General features: G+C 44.4%; 1 protein-coding gene across 1 annotated transcript in view; it reads left to right on the top strand.

The window, feature by feature from the left end:
* LOC142743373 (4-hydroxyphenylpyruvate dioxygenase) overlaps positions 1-23289 on the top strand; it is an 89650-nt gene that overhangs the window by 22782 nt on the left and 43579 nt on the right. The window contains exons 3-6 of the mRNA XM_075854096.1: positions 4528-4590; positions 5747-5851; positions 8180-8222; positions 17651-17733. Coding sequence (XP_075710211.1) covers positions 4528-4590; positions 5747-5851; positions 8180-8222; positions 17651-17733 — 294 coding nt within the window. The remainder of the gene's footprint in view (positions 1-4527; positions 4591-5746; positions 5852-8179; positions 8223-17650; positions 17734-23289) is intronic.

Raw genomic sequence — 23289 nt, 5'->3', positions numbered from 1 at the left:
TATTTTATCTAATAGGCGCTTTGATGCTGATAACTACTGTGTTTTTTTGTTGTTTTTTATTAAAAAACAATGTTTATTATTTACAAAGTTATGATCATTTTTAGATTTATGCTAAATTTTTCTTAATGACCAAATGGGCGGTTTTTTGTTTTCTTTTTACCATGTGGTCGTTGTATAGAAAAGTGCATTATGCTGACCAATCAGCGTCATACACTTCTCTTCAGTCCAGCCCAGCTTCCTTCAAAAGCCCAGCTTCATTCACAGCCCAGCGTGATCTCAGCTAGAATCGCAAAATCACGCTTTGACGCCCCTTACTCCCGCAGGTCCTTCACCGGAGCGACGGACCAGACATAGTCTCCAGCTGTGCCAAGATGATTATCCTCCTCAGTAGCAGCACCACAGCTCGCTCGCTGCAGAGCCAGGGAAACTAAAACTTGTACTGAGCATGTGCAATGGAGGAGGGACACTGATAAGAGCTTGTCAGTTGTAGGTGGGAGATGATTGGGATTACATCATGCATATACTTGGACTCATAAAATATTCATATTAGTATCAGGCAGGAAAACTTTAAGAAAGGATTATACAGCTATATTTACATGGATTTTTATCAGGTCTAAGAGATCTATATAATAATGTAGGCAGTTTGTATTGTGAAATCTGGTGACAGATTCTTTTTAAAGAGGCTCTGTCACCAGATTGTGCAACCCCTATCTGCTATTGCAGCAGATCGGCGCTGCAATGTAGATTACAGTAACGTTTTTATTTTTAAAAAACGAGCATTTTTGGCCAAGTTATGACCATTTTCGTATTTATGCAAATGAGGCTTGCAAAAGTACAACTGGGCGTGTTGAAAAGTAAAAGTACAACTGGGCGTGTATTATGTGCGTACATCGGGGCGTGTTTACTACTTTTACTAGCTGGGCTTTCTGAAGAGAAGTATCATCCACTTCTCTTCAGAACGCCCAGCTTCTGGCAGTGCAGATCTGTGACGTCACTCACAGGTCCTGCATCGTGTCGGCACCAGAGGCTACAGATGATTCTGCAGCAGCATCGGCGTTTGCAGGTAAGTCGATACTTACCTGCAAACTTTTACTAGCTGGGCTTTCTGAAGAGAAGTATCATCCACTTCTCTTCAGAACGCCCAGCTTCTGGCAGTGCAGATCTGTGACGTCACTCACAGGTCCTGCATCGTGTCGCCAGAGGCTACAGATGATTCTGCAGCAGCATCGGCGTTTGCAGGTAAGTCGATACTTACCTGCAAACGCTGATGCTGCTGCAGAATCATCTGTAGCCTCTGGTGCCGACACGATGCAGGACCTGTGAGTGACGTCACAGATCTGCACTGCCAGAAGCTGGGCGTTCTGAAGAGAAGTGGATGATACTTCTCTTCAGAAAGCCCAGCTAGTAAAAGTAGTAAACACGCCCCGATGTACACACATAATACACGCCCAGTTGTACTTTTACTTTTCAACACGCCCAGTTGTACTTTTGCAAGCCTCATTTGCATAAATACGAAAATGGTCATAACTTGGCCAAAAATGCTCGTTTTTTAAAAATAAAAACGTTACTGTAATCTACATTGCAGCGCCTGTCTGCTGCAATAGCAGATAGGGGTTGCAAAATCTGGTGACAGAGCCTCTTTAAGCCAAACTCATTGCTAACAGGTGCAGAATTTCAAGCATACAGCCAAGCTGTCTATCATCACATTGATAGCATGCTACCCTTTAGTTTGGTCAAATGTCTGCCCGGGACAACTATAAGTGCACAAATCTGACAATTTTACATATACCCTTAGGCCAAATGCACATGATGCATATTACGTGCGGATTTGCAGCACGGATTTTTGTGCCACAAATCCGCTGCGTAATACAGTACCACCAAAGTAAATGAGATTTCAAGAAATCTCATCTACACATTGCGGTTTTTTTCTGCACGTAAATTGACCTGCAGTGCGTATTTTAAAATCTGCAGCATATCAATTTATCTTGCGTTTCCGCATGCGAATTGTATCTGACTAGATTTTAAAAAAAACACCAAAATCCGCAGCATAAAAAATTTGTGCATCAAAATGTATAAATCACACCTAAAAACGCATCAAAGAACGTTAGACTGGGTTCACACGACCTATTTTCAGGCGTAAACGAGGCGTATTATGCCTCGATTTACGCCTGAAAATAGGGCTACAATACGTTGGCAAACATCTGCCCATTCATTTGAATGGGCTTGCCGACGTACTGTGCAGATGACCTGTAATTTACGCGTCGTCGTTTGACAGCGGTCAAACGACGACGCGTAAATTGACTGCCTTGGCAAAGAAGTGCAGGGCACTTCTTTGCAACGTAATTTGAGCCGTTCTTAATTGAACTCAATGAAGAGCAGCTCAAGATTTACGAGCGTCACAGACGCCTCACATAATGCGAGGAGGAGCTGTTACGGCTGAAACGAGGCAGCTGTTTTCTCCTGAAAACAGTCTGTCATTTCAGCCGTAAAAGCCTCTCATCGTGTGCACATACCCTTATTAGGTGTGGATTTTACCTGCAGAACTACCTGCATATACCTGCGGATTTTCTGCACCAAATTCCACAACGTGTGCATTTAGCCTTAGGCCTCATGCACACAACTGTAGCCATGTGCACGCTCGTGATTTTCTGGTCAGACGGCCGCAGAGTTTTACCTGCAGGCCGCCCGCAAATCCCAGGCCGTGCACATGGCCGCGTGCATTAATTCCTATGAGACTGGACCGCAAAACAGGGCCGTAATAAGACATGTCCGTTCTTTTTGCGGTCCATGCTCCTGGACCATGCAGGGACCGTGGGAACCACGGTCGTGTGCATGGGCCCATTGAAATTAATAGGGCCGCAATTCACACGCATATTTGCGGGTAAATTACGGCCGCAAAAATACGTTCGTGTGCATCGGGCCTTCTGAGGCCGGTCTGGATGACATCAGTGGGCCGGCCTCCTGGGATGATGCTTCATCCCATGTGACCCCCTGTGATTGGTTGCAGCGATCTCCTGGGCTAAAACTCATACCAGTTTGGTACCGTTTTTCGCCCGGAATTCCCTGCGGCGCACAGGGCAGATACGCTGCTTGCTTTAATGCAGCGTATCCGCCCCGTGTGAACTCAGCCTAAATATAGACTTAAAATAGGCTATGGAGCTTTGACTTGGAAAAATATTTTTACATAAGTCAGTGTTTACCTGAAGTTAAAGTTGTACTAAGTTTCAGACTACAATCGTCAATCCTTTATTAATTTTTAGACCCCCTGATATACAGTTTGCAACCTGCTCCAAGTTTTAGACTTCGTTCATGTGGACGTATTACAATTTGCATGTGAGCTCTTATGTATAAGCACTTATACAGCCCGTGTGATCTTCGCTCTTTTATGCTGACACAGACACTGACGCTGCCTGTGTGTGTGATCTCTCCCCCTGCAGATTCTGTTACTGTGATACAGTACAGTCTGTGTGGTTCTGTCCTTCCTAATACGGCATGCTCTGCTGCGTACAACTTCCTCCTCTCCCTGCTGGTATCTTTAAAGGGGTTATGTGGGGACCTAAAAGTATTAGCAGTGCGAGTACACTGCTAATAGACATTCTGGTTCCCCGTCGCGCTGATTATGAGATTTTAATCGATTTTTATCGCTGGCGGGGGACCAGAAGACCAGTGGCACAGTCTTCCTTTATGACAACACGACTCTTCATCATGGGACTGGCCCCGCTGTACTCTATGTAATCGCTGTACTATTGCTACTGCTTGCACATAGAGTGAACGCTGTAAAAAAAAAAAAAAATTCATAATCAGCGCGACGGGGTAGCGGAATGTATATTAGCAAGCGTACTCACATACTGCAGTGAGTACACTGCTAATACTTTGCGGTCCCCACATAAACGCTTTAAGGGTATGTTCACACGGCGGGGGTCCGTAACGGCTGAAATTACGGGGATGTTTCAGCCTGAAAACATCCCCGTAATTTCAGCCGTACCGGCATGTGCAGGCGCTTGAACGCCGCGTCAATTACGGCCGTAATTAGCGCTGCTATTCATTGGAGTCAATGAATAACGGCTCTAATTACGGCCAAAGAAGTGACAGGTCACTTCTTCTACGCGGGCGTCTATTTACGCGCCGCCATTTGACAGCGGCGCGTAAATATACGCCTCGTGTGAACAGACAAACGTCTGCCCATTGCTTTCAATGGGCAGATGTTTGTCAGCGCTATTGAGGCGCTATTTTCAGACGTAATTCGGGGCAAAAACGCCCGAATTACGTCCGTAAATAGGCCGTGTGAACATACCCTAACACTAAAAGTAGGGACTGAAGCAGTATGCTGTCGGATCTATGTCAGAAGCAGCAGGACAGCCAGCTATGTACGAAAGCTGCACAGAAAGACCCCAGCTGTATATTTACTGTAGGAAGCCATTAAGCTGGTAAAAAGCATTCCACAATTACTTTCTGTTGAAAGTGGATAAACCTATTTGTCATTTAAATGGTAAATTGTCATGTTTTTTTCTTTCTTTTTTTTACAAGCATGAAAAAGGTCGCTTTCTCAGCTTCCATCATCTTACCTTTTGGGTTGGAAATGCCAAACAGGTATGTTTTGTAACACAATGGTGTAAAAAAACACAAATTATACGGCAATCGTATATCCTGCTTTAGGCCTCATTTACACGAGCGTATTATACGCGCGTGCGACGCGCGTGCTTTGCACGCATGTCGTACGCACCTATATTAGTCAATGGGGCAGTTTAGACGATGCGTGAATTGCGCTCAGCGCGTGTGCGCAGAAAAAAACTCACGACATGTTCTATAATCGTGCGTTTTTCGCGCACTCACGCACCCATTGAAGTCAATGGGTGCGTGAAAACCACGCATGCCGCACGGAAGCACTTCCGTGCGAACTGCGTGATTCGCGCAAGAGCTGTCAAACTCTTGAATGTAAACAGAAAAGCACCACGTGCTTTTCTGTTTACAAACATCCAAACGGAGTGTCAAATTCGAGATGAGCGCACCGAACTTCACCGGGTTCGGCCAAACTCGTTTTGACCGAAACCGGTAAAAAATGTTCGGGTACGCGACGTCAGGAGACAGTCACTGTCCACGGTGCTGAAAGCGTTAAACTGGTTCATCACCATGGACAGTGACTTCCGCTCCGAAAATCCATGAACCTGTAAAAAAAAAAAGACGTTCTGACTTACCGATAACTCCGGTCCGACCTCCCGGGATGACAGTTCAGTCAAAGTGACAGCTGCAGCCAATCACAGGCCAAGCACAGGCTGCAGCCAATCACAGGCTGCAGCGGTCTCATGGACTGCGGCGTCATCCTGGGAGGTGGGGCCGGATGACAAGAGAGGGACGCGTCACCAAGGCAACGGCCGGGAGCCCGGACTGGGGGAAGCAGGAAGTTCTTGGTAAGTATGAAAGTCTTTTTTTATTCACAGGTTGGTGTATATTGTGTTCGGCATTCACTGTCGAGGGTGCTGAAAGAGTTACTGCCGATCAGTTAGCTCTTTCAGCACCTTGGACAGTGACGGGCGTCGACTAGCCTCATCTCTATGATGGCGGCTGCGCGAAAATCACGCAGCCGCGCATCATACACGGATGACACACGGAGCTGCCAAGTGCCTTTTGCGCGCGCAAAACGCAGCGTTTTTTGCGTGCGCAAAACGCACACGCTCGTGTAAATGAGGCCTTAGAGTGTTCATAACTAAAAATCAGTGACAAAGTTACTAACGACATCTCATTGCAGGCTGCATCATTCTACTGTGATAAGATGGGATTTGAACCTTTTGCCTATAAAGGACTTGAGACCCGCAGTCGAGATGTGGTATCTCATGTTGTAAAGCAGAACAATGTAAGTAGTCAAATACATTAAAAAAAAACATATAACCCCTTAAGGTTTTTCATTTTTATTTTTTCCTCCCTGCCTTCCAAAAGCCATAACTTTTATTTTTTCATTGACATAACCGTATGAGGGCTTGTTTTTTTGCAGGACAAATTGTAGTTTTTCATGGCACCATTTATTATACTGCATAATGTACTGGGAAACTGGAAAAAAAAAACGTTTGTGGGATGAGATGGGCAAAAAAACATTGATTACGCACATTTTTTGGGGTTTCTTTTTATTCTACGGCATCCATCAGGCGGTAAAAACGACATGTTCACCTTATTCTATGGGTTGATATGATTACGGCGATACCAAATTCATGTTTCTTTATGTTTTACAATTTTTATTAAAAAGAAAACTATTTGTTAAAAAAAAAAAATTGTTTTGTGCCGCCATATCCTGATAGCCCTATTTTTATTTTATTTTTTTTCATCGATTGAGCGATGTGAGGGCTTTTTTTTTGAGGGGTGACCTGTAGTTTTTATTGATACCATTGCGTACATGCGACTGTTTGAACACTTTTTATTCCATTTATTTGGAGAGCTAAGGTGACCAAAAAACAGCAATTTGGGTGTTTTTATATATTTTTTTTACGGCGTTCAACGAGCGGGTTAATTAATGCTATATTGTAATAGTTTGGACTTCTATGGAGGCGGCAATACCAGTTATGTTAATTTTTTTTTTTTTTAACATTGCTTTAGGGAAAAAATGAAAAAGAGTTTTTTTTTAAACTTTTAATACTTTTATTTTTTTGGAACATTAAAAACAAAACTTTATTTAACAGTTTTTTATTAATCCCCCTAGGGGACTTGAACCAGCGTACGTTGGATCGCTTGTATGATATACTGCAATACTAATATATTGCAGTATATCGCTATACTAACAGTCTCCTTTGAAGCCCTGCCAGAGGCATGATCTGCTGCAAATATCTTGGTGACAGATATCACAGGACTCCTTCAGAGGTCTTGGAGTCCATGCCTCGAGGAGGTCAGAGCTGTTTTAGTGGCATGAGGGGGAGCTACACAATATGGGCAGGTGGTTATCATTTTATGGCTGATCAGTGTATATGCACCATGTCCATGGATCCATGTTGTGCAGATCCATTATACAAATTACTAAATGCCCGAAGGCAAGAGGGAGCCCTAACTTGCCAGCTACCTATAAAAGTAAAAATAAGAAAATACTTTATTACTGCTATAATAAGCAAATTGACAAGTACTAAAATAGTGCACGCTGCTAGAAGTAAAACTCCTGGGCTCAATGCCTGTAGGATAGCGGTTAATGGCGTAATTGTATCTAAGCCATATCTAGGAATTGGAGTCAGCGGCTGCAGTACGCTGAGTATACCCTATCTAGTGAATTTTAAATTGAATCTACCGGCTTTGCACCGTATTAAAAAGTTAGCCCCCCCCCCCCCCTCAACATGTTTTGCTACACATGTAGCGTCTTCAGGGGTTTCCAGGGCTAAAGCTAAAGTTAGGGGCTGTATAAATGCCTTCGGGCATTTAGTTATTAGTTATTGTTCATATGCCCGCCAACTACCAGGGTCTTTCTATGTTGCTTGTTTATAGCCAGCTGTGGGCACATACTGTGCATCTGTAATAAATAGAAGGAAAATTCGTTTATTCCCCTATTATTCTCTGAGAAAAAAATTGTGCCATGTTCCAGCGCATAGTGAATTATGGAGCTATTCTCCCTATTGCTTCTTTGGGGAGAACAGTTGCCATACAAAGGCACCATGTGGTGACGCTACATACAGAGGAACTGTACAGGGTCTGTGCATGGAAACTAAGGGCTCAATTACAGCATTTCATGCATATATACAATCATTATGTGGATGAGGTCAACAGTGGTCAACTAAGATTGCAGACGTAATTAAAATTAAAAACTCTTAAATAAAAATAAATATTTATTACTTTTTGCAGAACAATAAATGACCATTTCAAAAACTAAACTAAACCAATGTGTTGCTCCACTTCTCTATGGTAACAGACTACAAACAAACTCTGTGTAGTCTAATCCTGCAGTCATTGCCATCCATCTCTCACCTACTTCTTGCGAACCTACCAATAGGGGACAGATGTAAGGGAGTATGACTATAACAGTACACAGACTACACGTTTGAAGCTGTAGACACAAAATAATATATTTCTGCAATATGTGTTTTATTTTTCATTTTGTATTGAAACAATAAAAATAAATTGGTTGCGAAAGTAGACATATCCTTTCAATTATTGTACGATTGGCTTGTCATTGCTCTTTATTCATTTATTTTAATGTACTTTTTTTCTACAGATATTTTTTATTTTTCAATCCCCGCTGAATACAGGAAATCAAGGTAAGTCTATTTAAGATGTTTAGGTTAATTGTATTTGTATATAATTGAACCTACAGTAGGTTTGTGTCTGCCTCTACGTAAGGATCAGTTTGCTGATAAGACTTCCAATTTTTTTAAATTTACAAAAACTCATTACGAGGTATCCATAAATTGGGACACAAACCAATCGCTAGAATTAGGAGTGACTGGGGCTCCTAATAGAAGTACACTGCAATCCTAAAGGGCCAACTTGGCTGCTGTGAAAATGTTCATTTTTAGTGGTGTCACTGCCCCTTTCGACTAAACACAAAAGTTTATGATTATTAGCAGTCTACAGGCGAGCTACAGACTACAAACTGTTATAAATGAGGCTAGTCAGTAGTTAGAGTGTAGTTATCCACAAAGAATATTTTCTTCAGGAGACAGGTTCTTTCCCAACTCCCCCTTAAACATACATGACTGGATATGCGCAGAGCGCCTAACTCCACTTATCTCCTGTCACGTTGAAATCAAACCCGTTCGATCATTATTTTCCTTAACAGCAGAGGGGCACTCTCTACAATAGAAGTGAGTTTATCGGTTTATCCCCAAAAATTGGCAGGTTCAGTCAATATATACAATGTTTAGGGCTAGCTTCAGTCCTGGCTGCCACAGAGATTAGAACCAGAACCCAACTCAGATTGTGGCTTCTGTGGCGTCTATATTTATTTTAACGGTGTGGGGAGGATGATTTGTGCCTTATGGGCAAAGTTCTACCACAATGATAAGCAAGCTTTGCCCTCACTGTATTAGTACAGCAGCAGTTGAGCATAATGTACAGTATCACTTCTCTAGCTGAGAAAATACTAGAGTTCAAAGTGATTCTTTAAAAAACAACTTATTCGTATGCAACTCTAAGGCCTTGTTCACACAGCTTTTTTTTATTTTATGCCGATTCTGCGGCTTTTTGGAGGCAGATTCAGCATCTGATTTTTCAGCCTCAATTTAATACTGAGTGAAAACATCCAAAAATACATAAAACACTTAAGTTCAGATTTTATTTTGTTATAAAAAATGACATCATTGTTCTATCCATTGCTTGTAGTTTAAACATTGGGTGTAATCCCTGGCTTTAAATATGCCACCTGAACGCGGTATAGTTTAAACATCCAATCTATTTCTCAGTCCTGTAAATAACCCCAATGTTGAGCTGTGTTGCATGGTCTGGATCACATATCCCTAATGCTCAGATTACCTCGGCTCGTAGGCATGTGCCTATGGGCAATTCTGATTGAACGGCACATGCTCTCCGCAGCGTGCCCTCTGTCCCTGCTAGCCTCTGCCCCATCAGAGGTAATCAGAAATCACTCTTGGTGGGCAGTGAGAGCTGACAGTAGCTGTTTAATCATATTAGCTAAGATCAATGCCGGATCTGTAAGCCTGGAATAGGCGATTTACATGTAGCTTTCTGTCAGCAGTGGCCAGTTCGCTGGAGTGTGCTGATGGAGAGTATATGTGGAGAGCAAAGGAGATACCGTTGTGACTACTAGAAGGGAGGTCCTGCTGTGCTTACTGGAAGGGAAAATGGGATATATTGCTGTACACGGAAACCCATTTTGTGAAGCAACTGATACCGATACACAGTTCTTGTGCTGATGTCACTGGCAGAGGTAGATTGTAACTCTGTAGTGAGTGATGCAAAAGAGGATAGGCGATTTTTACACACCACACAATTCAGCACTTGGTGGCCCCGCTCTGTGTGTTTTGTCTGGTCTTGTAATGATAGGGGTAGGGAAACGGACAAGTGAGCCCTAATCTACCCGCCACTCTGTCCCTGCCTACTTGCAACGACCCGCCCTAGGCGACGGGGTACAACTGGGCGGCGGTCCCTACGCTCAGTAAGTGCACGAGACAAAACATACAATGGAATATAAAGCAAAGGGAAAGGGGCAGTTGCCCACGGCAACACCGTGAGCAACAGAGTGGTGAACGAGCCAAGTCAAACCAGGAGAGCACGAGGTACCAAACGCAGAGCAGAAGAGTAGTCAGAAAGCCAGGGTCAGAATGGAGCAGGATCAAATTGTTAGGAGCTGTAGCTGGGCCAGGAAACCACACGGAAAGAGTCACAAGCAAGGAGGAAAAGGAAAGGCAGGTATAAATAGACAGAGGGCGGGAGCTAGCTGAGTCTGGCCAGGCTGCGATAGGCTCTCCCACTCCTAAGCCTGCCAGCCTGAGTGGTGGAAGCTGGAGTCAGTCTCAGAGAGATAGACTCAGGTGAAGACTGATTACCTAAGGAAGTTAATCCTGAAGCTGTGCCTGGCAGATCCTTTACAGTACCCCCCCCCCCTTTTATGAGGGGCCACCGGACCCTTTCTAAGTGGACCTGGTTTACTGGGGAAACGAAGGTGGAACTTCCTGACCAATACCCCAGCGTGAACATCCCGGGTGGGTACCCAAGTCCTCTCCTCAGGCCCGTATCCTCTCCAATGGACCAGGTACTGGAGGGAGCCTTGGACCATCTTGCTGTCCACAATCTTGGCCACCTAGAATTCCACCCCCTCAGGGGTGAGAACGGGAACAGGAGGTTTCCTCGAGGGAGCCAAGGACGGGGAGAAGCGTTTAAGGAGGGAGGCATGAAACACGTCGTGTATACGAAAAGATGGGGGTAACTCCACCTGGAAGGAGACAGGATTGAGGACTTCAATGACCTTATACGGCCCAATAAACCGGGGAGCAAACTTCTTGGACGGGACCTTAAGACGCAAGTTCCTAGATGATAACCACACCAGATCCCCGACAATAAACAAGGGGTTAGCAGAACGTTTTCTATCAGCCTGAGTTTTTTGTACGCTCTGGGACGCCTCTAGGTTCTTCTGAACCTGGGCCCAGACTGTGCACAGTTCCCGATGAACGACCTCTACCTCGGGATTGTTGGAACTACCAGGTGAAACGGAGGAGAACCGTGGATTAAACCCAAAATGACAGAAAAAGGGGGAGACCCCTGACGAGTTACTGACCCGGTTATTAAGGGAAAATTCAGCGAGGGGAATGAATGAGACCCAATCATATTGACAGTCAGAGATAAAACACCTTAAATATTGTTCTAGAGATTGATTAGTCCTCTCAGTTTGGCCATTGGTTTCAGTATGGAAAGCAGAGGAAAAGGACAGATCAATCTCCAACTTCTTACAGAAGGCTCTCCAAAACAAAGAAACAAATTGTACCCCTCTGTCCGAAACAATATTGACAGGGACCCCATGGAGACGCAGGATGTGTTTGACAAACAAGGTAGCTAACGTCTTGGCGTTGGGTAGTTTCTTGAGGGGCACAAAGTGGCACATCTTACTGAAGCGGTCTACTACCACCCACACCACCGACTTGCCTTGGGATGGAGGCAAATCGGTGATATAATCCATGGAGATATGTGTCCAAGGTCTCTGGGGAATGGGCAACGAACGTAGTAAGCCCGCTGGTCGGGACCTGGGAGTCTTGGACCTAGCACAAACCTCACAAGCGGTGACGTAGGCCTTAACGTCTTTAGGCAAGCCAGGCCACCAATAGTTTCTGGCAATGAGGTGTTTGGTACCCAGGATGCCTGGATGACCAGATAGTGCGGAGTCATGATTTTCCCTAAGTACCCTTAGCCGGTATTGCAGGGGAACAAACAGCTTGTCCTCAGGAAGGTTCCCGGGGGCTGAACCTTGATCAGCTGCAATTTCAGAGACTAAATCGGAATCAATAGAAGAAATGATTATACCGGGAGGCAAAATACAAGCAGGATCTTCCTCCGAAGGAGGGCTGGCCATGAAGCTACGCGACAGTGCATCGGCCTTAATATTTTTAGACCCAGCCCTATAGGTAACCAAAGAGTTGAATCTGGTAAAAAATAGCGCCCATCGAGCTTGTCTCGGGTTTAGCCTCCGGGCAGATTCTAGGAAAACTAGATTCTTGTGGTCGATAAGGACCGTTACCTGGTGCCTAGCCCCCTCCAGGAAGTGGCGCCACTCTTCAAATGCCCATTTAATGGCTAAGAGTTCGCGGTTGCCAATATCATAGTTACTCTCAGTGGGCGAAAACTTCCTGGAGAAGTAGGCACAGGGGCGGAGATGGGTGAGGGACCTGGTACCCTGGGACAAGACAGTCCCCACTCCCACCTCGGATGCGTCAACTTCCACGATAAATGGCTCCATTTGGTTGGGCTGAACCAGCACCGGGGCCGAGATAAAGCACTTCTTAAGGACCTCAAAAGCCTGGACAGCCTCTGGAGACCAGTGGAGGAGATCAGCACCTTTGCGAGTGAGGTCCGTAAGAGGCTTAGCGATGACCGAGAAGTTAGCAATGAATCTCCTGTAATAATTAGCGAACCCCAAAAAACACTGTAACGCCTTCAGGGAGGCAGGTTGGACCCATTCCGCCACAGCCTGAACCTTGGTGGGGTCCATGCGGAATTCATGAGGAGTGAGGATTTGACCCAAAAATGGTATCTCCTGTACCCCAAACACACATTTTTCGGTTTTTGCAAACAGTTTGTTTTCCCGAAGGACCTGGAGCACCTTCCTGACATGCTCAATGTGGGAGGGCCAGTCCTTGGAAAACACCAGTATGTCATCAAGGTACACTACAAGAAATATCCCCAGGTAATCTCTCAAAATCTCATTTATCAAATTCTGGAAGACCGCCGGCGCATTACACGACCTTCGGGCGTGTTAAACGCAGTCTTCCACTCATCCCCCTCTTTGATGCGGATAAGGTTATACGCCCCCCGTAGATCAAACTTAGACAACCATTGGGACCCCTGAACCTGATTAAAGAGATCAGGAATCAAAGGAAGGGGATACTAGTTCCTTACAGTGACCTTATTCAGGTTACGGTAGTCAATGCATGGCCTAAGACCACCATCCTTCTTCCCTACGAAGAAGAAGCCAGCACCTACCGGAGAAGTAGAGGGGCGAATGTAACCCTTGGCCAGGCATTCCTGGATATACTCTCTCATGGCTTCACGTTCGGGACAAGAAAGATTAAATATCCTACCCTTAGGAAGCTTAGCTCCTGGTACCAATTCGATAGCGCAATCGTATTCTCTATGAGGAGGTAACACTTCGGAGGCCTCCTTAGAGAAAACATCAGCGAAGTCCCGAACAAACTCAGGTAGCGTGTTCACCTCCTCAGGGGGAGAAATAGAATTAACAGAAAAACATGACGTCAAACATTCATTAACCCATTTGGTAAGCTCCCCAGTATTCCAGTCAAACGTGGGATTATGCAACTGCAACCAGGGAAGGCCTAAAACCAAATCGGACGATAATCCCTGCATCAACAGTACAGAGCACTGCTCCAAATGCATGGAGCCAACAAGGAGTTCAAAAACAGGGGTATGCTGTGTAAAATAACCATTAGCAAGAGGAGTGGAGTCGATACCCACTACCGGGACAGGTTTAGGCAAATCAATCAAAGGCATAGCAAGAGACATAGCAAATTCCACAGACATGATATTAGCAGAGGACCTGAATCCACGAAGGCGCTGCCGGTAGCAGACCTACCACCAAAAGAGACCTGAAAGGGAAGCAAGATCTTATTACGTTTCATATTTACGGGAAATACCTGTGCACCCAAGTGACCTCCCCGATGATCACTTAGGCACGGAAGTTCTCCGGCTGCATTCTTACGCTTAGGACAGTTGTTCACTTGATGCTTGTCATCCCCACAGTAGAAGCAGAGACCATTCTTCCAGGCGGAAATCTCTACGTTGTTGGGGGGACACGAAGGCCCCGAGTTGCATAGGTACCTCTGAGTCTTCCGGGGAAAAACGAAGCAACGGAACCTCGGGAGGCATCATGGGGGAGTCGGAGGAGAAAACACATAAACGTTCGCGTTGTCGTTCCCTGAGACGTCGGTCAAGTCGTACCGCTAAAGCCATAACCTGGTCTAGGGAGTCAGAAGAGGGATAGCTAACTAGCAGGTCTTTCAGGGCATTCGACAGACCCAACCTAAACTGGCACCTTAAGGCAGGGTCATTCCACCGAGAAGCTACGCACCACTTCCTAAAGTCAGAACAATACTCCTCAACAGGTCTCTTACCCTGACGTAAGGTCACCAGCTGACTCTCGGCAAAGGCAGTCTTGTCAGTCTCGTCATAAATGAGTCCGAGAGCAGAAAAGAAAAGATCAACGGAGGAAAGTTCAGGGGCGTCAGGAGCCAAGGAGAAGGCCCATTCTTGGGGCCCGTCCTGGAGCCGGGACATAATTATACCCACTCGCTGGCTCTAAGAACCTGAGGAGTGTGGCTTTAAGCGAAAGTAAAGCCTGCAACTCTCCCGAAAGGAGAGAAAAGCCCTCCGGTCCCCTGAGAACCGGTCGGGCAACTTGAGGTGGGGTTCAGGAGTTGAGGTGAGGGGAACCACCAAGGTAGCCTCAGGCTGGTTGACCTTCTGAGCCAGGGCCTGGACCTGTAGGGAGAGACCCTGCATTTGCTGAGCCAGGGTCTCAAGGGGGTCCATAGTAGTGTCAGGGACCAGGGTAGACTAGGTATATGGGCTTGTGATTATGTAATGATAGGGGTAGGGAAACGGACAAGTGAGCCCTAATCTACCCGCCACTCTGTCCCTGCCTACTTGCAACGACCCGCCCTAGGCGACGGGGTACAACTGGGCGGCGGTCCCTACGCTCAGTAAGTGCACGAGACAAAACATACAATGGAATATAAAGCAAAGGGAAAGGGGCAGTTGCCCACGGCAACACCGTGAGCAACAGAGTGGTGAACGAGCCAAGTCAAACCAGGAGAGCACGAGGTACCAAACGCAGAGCAGAAGAGTAGTCAGAAAGCCAGGGTCAGAATGGAGCAGGATCAAATTGTTAGGAGCTGTAGCTGGGCCAGGAAACCACACGGAAAGAGTCACAAGCAAGGAGGAAAAGGAAAGGCAGGTATAAATAGACAGAGGGCGGGAGCTAGCTGAGTCTGGCCAGGCTGCGATAGGCTCTCCCACTCCTAAGCCTGCCAGCCTGAGTGGTGGAAGCTGGAGTCAGTCTCAGAGAGATAGACTCAGGTGAAGACTGATTACCTAAGGAAGTTAACCCTGAAGCTGTGCCTGGCAGATCCTTTACAGGTCTACCGCTTTGTGGCTTAGCTGTTGTTCCTTCTAAATGGTTCCACTTCTCAATAACAGCACTGACAGTTAACCAGGGCAGATCAGAAAATGACTAACTGATTTGTGGCAAAGGTGGCATCCTGTGACATTGCCATTTTTAAAGTCATTGAGCTTTTCAGTATAATCCATACTACCAATGTTTGTCTATGGAGATTGTATGTCTGTGTGCTTGGTTTTATGTTCCTGTTTGCAGTGGATGTGGCTGGTCCAAACGTTGCGGTAGTTAAAAATAAGAAAACAATTTACATGAAGTGTCCGAAATTTTCATTGTACCATGAGAGTAGAGTAGTCACCACAACATTTCTTTAAGAACACTATTTGACAATTAAGGACAATTTTAGGAGAGTTGGAATGAGTCAGGAAAGAGTTGTTATTATCATGATCATTATCATTCTGAAAAGGACAAAACTCTGAAGTGTTGGCTGTAACATACAGCCGACACCGGCATCGTATGGAGCGGGTTCACTCCGTGAGCCCGTTCCATACTTCCCCTACCCAACTTTGGCGTATGGATACATCAAATGTCGGGAAGGGGTTAAAAGAGATATTCTAGTTTCAGCAAATAAAGGTTGATATTTGTATAATGAAAAGTTATGGAGTTTTCCCAATTCTTTATCAATTCCTCACGGTTTTCAAGATCTCTGCTTGCAGCCATTCAATAGGAACCTTCTTGATTACTTCCAGTGGATAAAAATCTGTCCTAGTCATGTGATCACACAGCTCTGATAACTGTTCTGTAACAAGGTGTGCACCTGTGTGCTTACACACGATATGACCAGGTCAGCTTTTTATCCACTGTCACCACATTATAAGTTCTCTATCTCCTACATAAGGAGATCGGCGCTGTAATGTAGGTGACAGCAGTGCTTTTTATTTAGAAAAACTATTTTTATCACATTATGAGCGATTTTCACTTTATGCTAATTAGTTTCTTAATGCCCAACTGGGCGTGTTTTTACTTTAGACCAAGTGGGCGTTGTAAAGAGAAGTGTATGACGCTGACCAATCAGCGTCATACACTTCTCTCCATTTATTTACTCAGCGCATAGGGATCCTGCTAGATCACTATGTGCTGTCTTATGCTGACACATTAACGTTATTGAAGTGTCTTGACAGTGAATAGACATTCCTTCCAGCCAGGACGGGATGTCTATTCACAATCCCGACACTTCGGTAACGTTTGTGTGGGACTTACAGCAGAGCAAGCTAAAATAATACTTAAACTGATGCATAGGAAAATAGCAAAAACAGTACCCAAATTTCTGGCAATGAGTTAACATATGTAGAAACGATGTCTGTTAATACCTGCACATCAAATATCTAATACTTGACAAACATGTTAGATTAAACATTTGCTATTTATTGAAAGTTATGGCCTGTTCACATGATGCTTGGCTATACTTTTCAAACGTGTGTTTGATATTTATTTTTCCCTTTTCAAACGTATCCATAGGTGCTTCCGCCATGGTACAAAGTGTCCATTTGTCAAGTTTCTGTCAGGTTTTTTCAATAGACAAAGGCTCTGTCTACATCTGGGTCGGAGGCTCTCTTAGGGGCGACTGTCGCAGATTTCATCACTATTGCCAAACAAAATAAAGCAGCAGGCTGCAGCTATTTTGTCCTGCGAAACGACGGACAGCGTGATGGAAACCCAGCGGAACCCATTAAAGTAAATGGGTTCCGTTTGGCGCTGTTAGTTGGCTCCGGTTTTTCATTGTTATGCTCCTATGTAGGGGATAGGGGAGCAGAACGATGGAAAGCCTTGACGCATATATGAGCAGAGCCAAATGGAGACTATCTTGTTTTTCTCTCCTGTTGAGCATCAGGATCCCGATGGATGTTTTTTTTCAATGCAAGTCTATGGCTTGTTGCACCATCCTGTTTGATGTCTGTTATTTTTTTTTTGGGGGGGGGGGGGGTTTGAGCATAAAAATAAAAAAAAACCCGTTTGAACAGGATGCTAAGACGTGATGTGAACCTAGCCTTAGAACCTTAACATAAATCATGGTTTCCAAGAAATCCATTCACTTAGGAATTTCCCTCCCAGTAATCTCTCTTTTAGGTAAGTATTACCTAAAAGCTGCAGTCATTCTAGTATATCGTAAAGCAAAACATCTAGTGATAGACCGAATGACTAGATGCTAAAATAACTGACCTCCAATTTAGTTATGAAAGAAGGGCTTGTTCAGACCTGTTCTATGTGCATGATTTGTAGAATCCTGGTCTGTTCATGTTAAAGATAAAACACTATATAAACAAACCACTAGTAATTTATACGAACAACTACCAAATGTTCCAACATATTGTTATCTTTGTTTTTCCTCAGAGATGGGCGAGCATTTAATCAAGCATGGAGATGGTGTAAAGGACATAGCTTTTCAGGTTGAAGACTGTGACTTTTTGTTTCAGGTAAATTTATTTTTATTATAGGGATAGGCAATTAATTGAAAAAAAAAAGAAAGAAACCGAAATTCAGCACAGATAACCGATATCATCTTGCGCATTTATTTTTTTCCGGATTTCCCCAGGACGCAGATACAGTTGATTCCAATGGTAGAGTAGGGGCTGTTAGGTCCCTGTTCTATCATTCACTATGTAACACAGACTATAATAAAATCTGTCAGTAGTTACAGGCTACTTTACGACAGCCTGTACTCTGTAGTTTACTGACACGTTACACCTTGCCGTAAATTGGAACTCGCTGTTACTCACCTGTCTCCTGCCAGCACCCATGGTTATTTCATTGGTAACAAGCTGCCCAATGACATCATGTGGCATGTTGCTCACCTTCACACGCTCCAGGACTGACCCTGCTCTATAACCCGTTGCGTTGTGATGACACACCATATATCAGATTTGCTTTGCTTAGGCATTTATAGCCTGAGTTTGTGTCCATACTTGACTTTAGCCGTGACTATGATCGTCTTCTAGATATAGTCTCAGGCTGACTCTTATCTATAGGGGTTATGTGTGTAAATAAATGTCAGCACCCATAGCCTGTGCCCATACGATTGGTCCACAACCAAGTTTTTGGTGACAGGTCTGCAGGCCAAACGCAGTGAAGATGACATTCTCTGCATCATTGGAGATTTTTATCATAACAGTCCCACAGCTACTTGAAGCAATCCTGATCAAAACATTAGGGAACGGCAAATTTTACGCAGTTACCTAATCTCTAAAATTACTCTAATGTTAAAGCTCCGGACTCCAGGACTATACATTTTAAAACTGTGGAACTGTAATAACAACTAGAACAAAAAAACGAAAAAGATTTAGTGGATAGTGCTCCTATTCGCTATTTAGAGCTACAATTAGATCATCTAAACATGTGACCTCTATAACAAAAGCGGTTGTAATGTGAGACACAGGAACTGTGGTTAGTATTTAATGCAAGAACAAACATACGGTGCTTTGAAAGTCTGGCTTGTTTAATCTAAAAAAAAAAATGCTGTTTGCAAAAGAGTGAGCAAAGTGCTGAGATCAGTGACATCACGGGCCAAATCAAATAAGCTAATGGAATGAGGAGGAGAAGGCCATGTGCACAGAGAAGAAAAAAATGAATGCTTATATGGCAAAGCCCTAGGCGGAATGCTGTTCATTCTCCTAAATTAGGTTCTGCTAGATTCGAATGCCAGTATAGATCAGACATTGAGATTGGCAGAGCCATAGGAACGAGCATAGTGATTCACTGTAGTTTACCGCCAAGTGTGTGTGTGTGCGTGTGTGTGTGTGTGTGTGTGTATATATATATACACTTCTCTTTCTACTCTGGTTAGAGCCTGTGTGTGCTGTACTCTGAAGGGAGTAGTACACACCGTTGTAGGAAATCTTCAGTTTCTTGGCAATTTCTCACATGGAATAGCCTTCATTTCTAAGAAAAAGAATAGACTGTCGAGTTTCACATGAAAGCTGTCTTTTTCTAGCCATTTTGAGAGTTTAATCGAACCCACAAATGTAATGCTCCAGATTCTCAACTAGCTCAAAGGAAGGTCAGTTTTATAGCTCCTCTAAACAGCAAAACTGTTTACAGCGGTGCTAACATAATTGCACAAGGGTTTTCAAGTGTTTTCTAATCATCCATTAGCCTTCTAACACAGTTAGCAAACACAATGTACCATTAGAACACTGGAGTGATGGTTGCTGGAAATGGGCCTCTATACACCTATGTAGATATTGCATTAAAAACCAGACGTTTGCAGCTAGAATAGTCATTTAGCACATTAACAATGTCTAGAGTGTATTTCTGATTAATTTAATGTTATCTTCATTGAAAAAAACCTGTGCTTTTCTTTCAAAAATAAGGAAATTTCTAAGTGACCCTAAACTTTTGAACGGTAGTGTATATATATATATATATATATATATATATATATATATATATATATATATATACATACACAGTCCAATCACGTAACTGGCCATATACGGACAGTAAACGTCTCCACGAGGAAATAAAGAGCAGGTGGAGTCCCCATATGCTCTATCCCAGGTGGCTGCTTTGAAGGTCGGCAGCGAGGCTGTGACCTTTCCCTCCACCCCCTGTGACTTCAGCAGATCTCTCTTCAACCAGTCAAAGCAGCTCTATTGCCAGTTTAGGTAGAATGTAATGCACGTGGCTGTGTTTAGGGGGAGGGGCTGTATGGGCGATTTTATCCCACTGTATGCATATACAAAGGAATATGTTGGAGCCTTCCGTCGGAGGTATACATTGGAAGGCATCACTCTGTTTACTCTGATCATCCATTTAAAACTCTCTTCTGGAATGTAGAGGGCTGGCGGAGGGAGGGGGGATAGGTAGATATTGGCCTGTGCTACTGTAAATTAGGCTGTTATAATATATATTACATTAAAAGTGGCTATGATTTCTGTAATTGTATCTGAGAGATTGAGATTGCCAGGGGTAAAGGACTTATACCTGTATCATAGTGACAGACAACCATGGCTATCACAATGCTGTCATAAGGCAATGCAGAGCTAATGATGTGCAGCACTGAAGGAGCCTCGGGCAACTTCTCAGCACCTGACCTCACCAGGATAAAGGAGGGGTGGCTCAGGTGTCAAGTGACTGCTGCTCCATGCCAGGTCTCCTCTGTCTCTCCTCTGCAATGATCTACTAGTATTTCCTGTAGTTTTGTCCTTTTAATGCGTTTAATACATTTCCAGTGCATTTCTCAATTTAGATTCTATTGTGTTCTACAGTAATATTCCAGTGATCCTATGTCTTTCTCTTTTTTATATTCTTTCACTCTCTTTGCCCCTGACCGCTTCTCAGTACCCATTGTATTGTCCTCTAACACCCATATTCATTTCATTTAACCTGTTCCTGCACAGCACAATAATAGAATGTTGCCATTAGGATTGAATTTCTGCCCAGAGACATAGTTACAGTGCTCAGATCATAGGCACATTCCTGCTCTAATGGCAAAGATCAGATCTCCGTTGTTCAACCTTTTCTATACAGCAATCGGCTTCACAGACATGAGATCTGTGCCCATGCCTTATATGGGCAGGCAGCCCGGGGTCAATTGAAGAACCCTAGAGCAGTTTTTTATATTGCCAGTTTTTGCGGCCTACATAGGTACGATGCCAAAGTACAGAACAATAATGAAAATCCTTTAATTAGATTGAAAAAATATGTGAAGCAAATAATTAAAAAATGTTTAGAAAAAAAACCTAAGCCCAATTATTTTTTCTTTTATAACTAGATTCTAGTAAATATGTTGTAAGACACAAAATAATATAGACATATTTGGTGCCTCCAGCATAAAAAATGTATAACATTATTTTTGATGATTGGTGGCTAGCATAAAAAATAAAAAAACTTTGGCTGGTGTGCATTTCCCCAATAATAAAAATCAAAACTAACTATATATGCAGCCCGGACTTCAGGGGCATATGTCCCAGATTTTATGCCCGGTGCCCCGAATCTCCAGGAGAGCGCCATATTCAACTGTATCTGCGTCCTCAGGACGAGAATACAGTTGAATACTTGAAGCGGAGCATGGGAACCTATGGCTCTCTGCCCCTCCATTCAAAATCATAGACCACTTAGGCCTATAGCCTATGGGAATGCGGATAAATGACACAGGCTGGCACGATGACGTCATCTTACAGGGCAGCGCAATGTCCGTAAAGGACGCAGCGAAATAGCGCCTCAACATGCCATGACGGCTGAAATTACGGAGCTGTTTTCTCCTGAAAACAGCCCCGTAATTTCAGCCGTTACGGACGCTGCCGTGTGAACATACCCTTAGTGTAGTGCTAGGGTGTGAATGTATGGTAAAAAAGAAAAGTGTTTGTATGGAAGTATCAGAACTGTGTGCTAATGTAATAAAAAATAAATGTGTGATGAATAGGGGTCAGTGCTGTGAATAGTACATGGGGTGTCAGTACTATGTGTAATACGTGGAGGGATAATGTGCTGGTCATCAGGCATAGCATATATTGCCGAATCACAGCCTATTTGTAACGGCGCTACTGTTAGCTAAGGCGGGCTGCTCTGCATTCCAAACCAAACGCCAGCACATCATGCCCTCCCAGCATATAAGACCTGGCCGCGTCCTGAAAAAAAGTATACATAGTAAAAATATCCATGAAACATGGGGTATTAGTTGTTATTTTGGCCAAAATACGCAAAGCTCGCAACCCAACGTCAAGGGTCCCCAGTGCCTTGCGAGTCCCTAACTGGGAACAGGTTTTCACCCACCCACTTAGTAAGTATGGCCTTTTTTGTGGTTTTTTTTTATTTCTAATGAGGGCACTATGGGGATGCTTTTTTTTTTTTACTAATGGGAGCACTAAGGCTTCATGCCCAGTTCAGTCTTTTTCTTCGGGGTGCTAGCCGTTTTTCAGACGGCTAGCACCCTGACCCATTCATTTCAATCGGGCCATGCACAGGTTTTTTGACGGCCCCGTTGCTCCGTTCCGACAAAAGTAGAGCATGTCCTACTTTGGTCCGAGATTCCGTGACCGTGAGGCCCATGCAAGTCAATGGGGCCGTCAAAAAAACTGAAGGCACACGGACGGCATCCGTGTGCCGTCCGTGTGTGACGGAGCCGTTGCCTAGCGGCCGGACCGGGCAGAGGTACACATAGACAGATACTGCACTGCACTAATCGGCAGCCCCTTCTCTCTGTCAGCACTGATAGAGAGAAGAGGCTGCTGATCAGTGCTGAAACGCAGCGATATTAAGAAAAATAAGTTCATACGTACCCCGGCTGTTGTCTTGGTGACGCACCACTCTTCTGACATCCAGTCCGACCTCCCTGGATGACGCGGCAGTCCATGTGACCACTGCAGCCTGTGATTGGCTGCAGCGGTGACATGGTCTGAAACGTCATCTCAGGAGGCCGGACTTGAGGCAGAAGCAGGCAAGCAGGGATTTCTGGGTAAGTAGTAACTTTTTTTTTGTTGCAGTTTTTTTTTTAAATGAACCATTAATCTATATTGTGAGCGCCGCACATGGTACTCACTGTCTAGCGGTAGTCTCTGTCCAGGTTGCTGAAAGAGTTAAAGGGCTGCACTGATCGGTAGTAACTCTTTCAGCACCCTGGACAGTGAGTACCACTGGACAGGGAATAGCATGTGCGGCACTCACAATATCGTGTACATAGTGTGAACGGGTTTCAGTTTCCTCTCCGAAACTGAAACACGGAAGTGTACACGGAGTACACACAGGAAGCACACTGTTCCAATCACGGACACACGGATCCGTGAAAAACGGCCGTGAAAATGGTGATGGAAGTGTGCATGAGGCCTTAAGGGAGTTTTATTTTTAATGGGGCACTCTGGGGAAGCACTATTTCTAATGGGGCACTCTGAGGAAGCACTGTTTCTAATGGGGCCCTCTGGGGGACCTGTATTACTAATGGGGGCACTGGGGAAGATTTCTTACTAATGGGGGCACTCTGGGGAAGCACTATTTCTAATGGGGGCACTCTGGGGAAGCACTATTTTAATGTGGTC

The sequence above is a fragment of the Rhinoderma darwinii genome, chromosome 2 (assembly GCF_050947455.1).
Source record: "Rhinoderma darwinii isolate aRhiDar2 chromosome 2, aRhiDar2.hap1, whole genome shotgun sequence".
Taxonomy (NCBI): domain Eukaryota; kingdom Metazoa; phylum Chordata; class Amphibia; order Anura; family Rhinodermatidae; genus Rhinoderma; species Rhinoderma darwinii.
The sequence above is the reverse complement of the archived record's forward strand: the minus strand, read 5'-3'. Positions and strand labels throughout refer to the sequence as shown.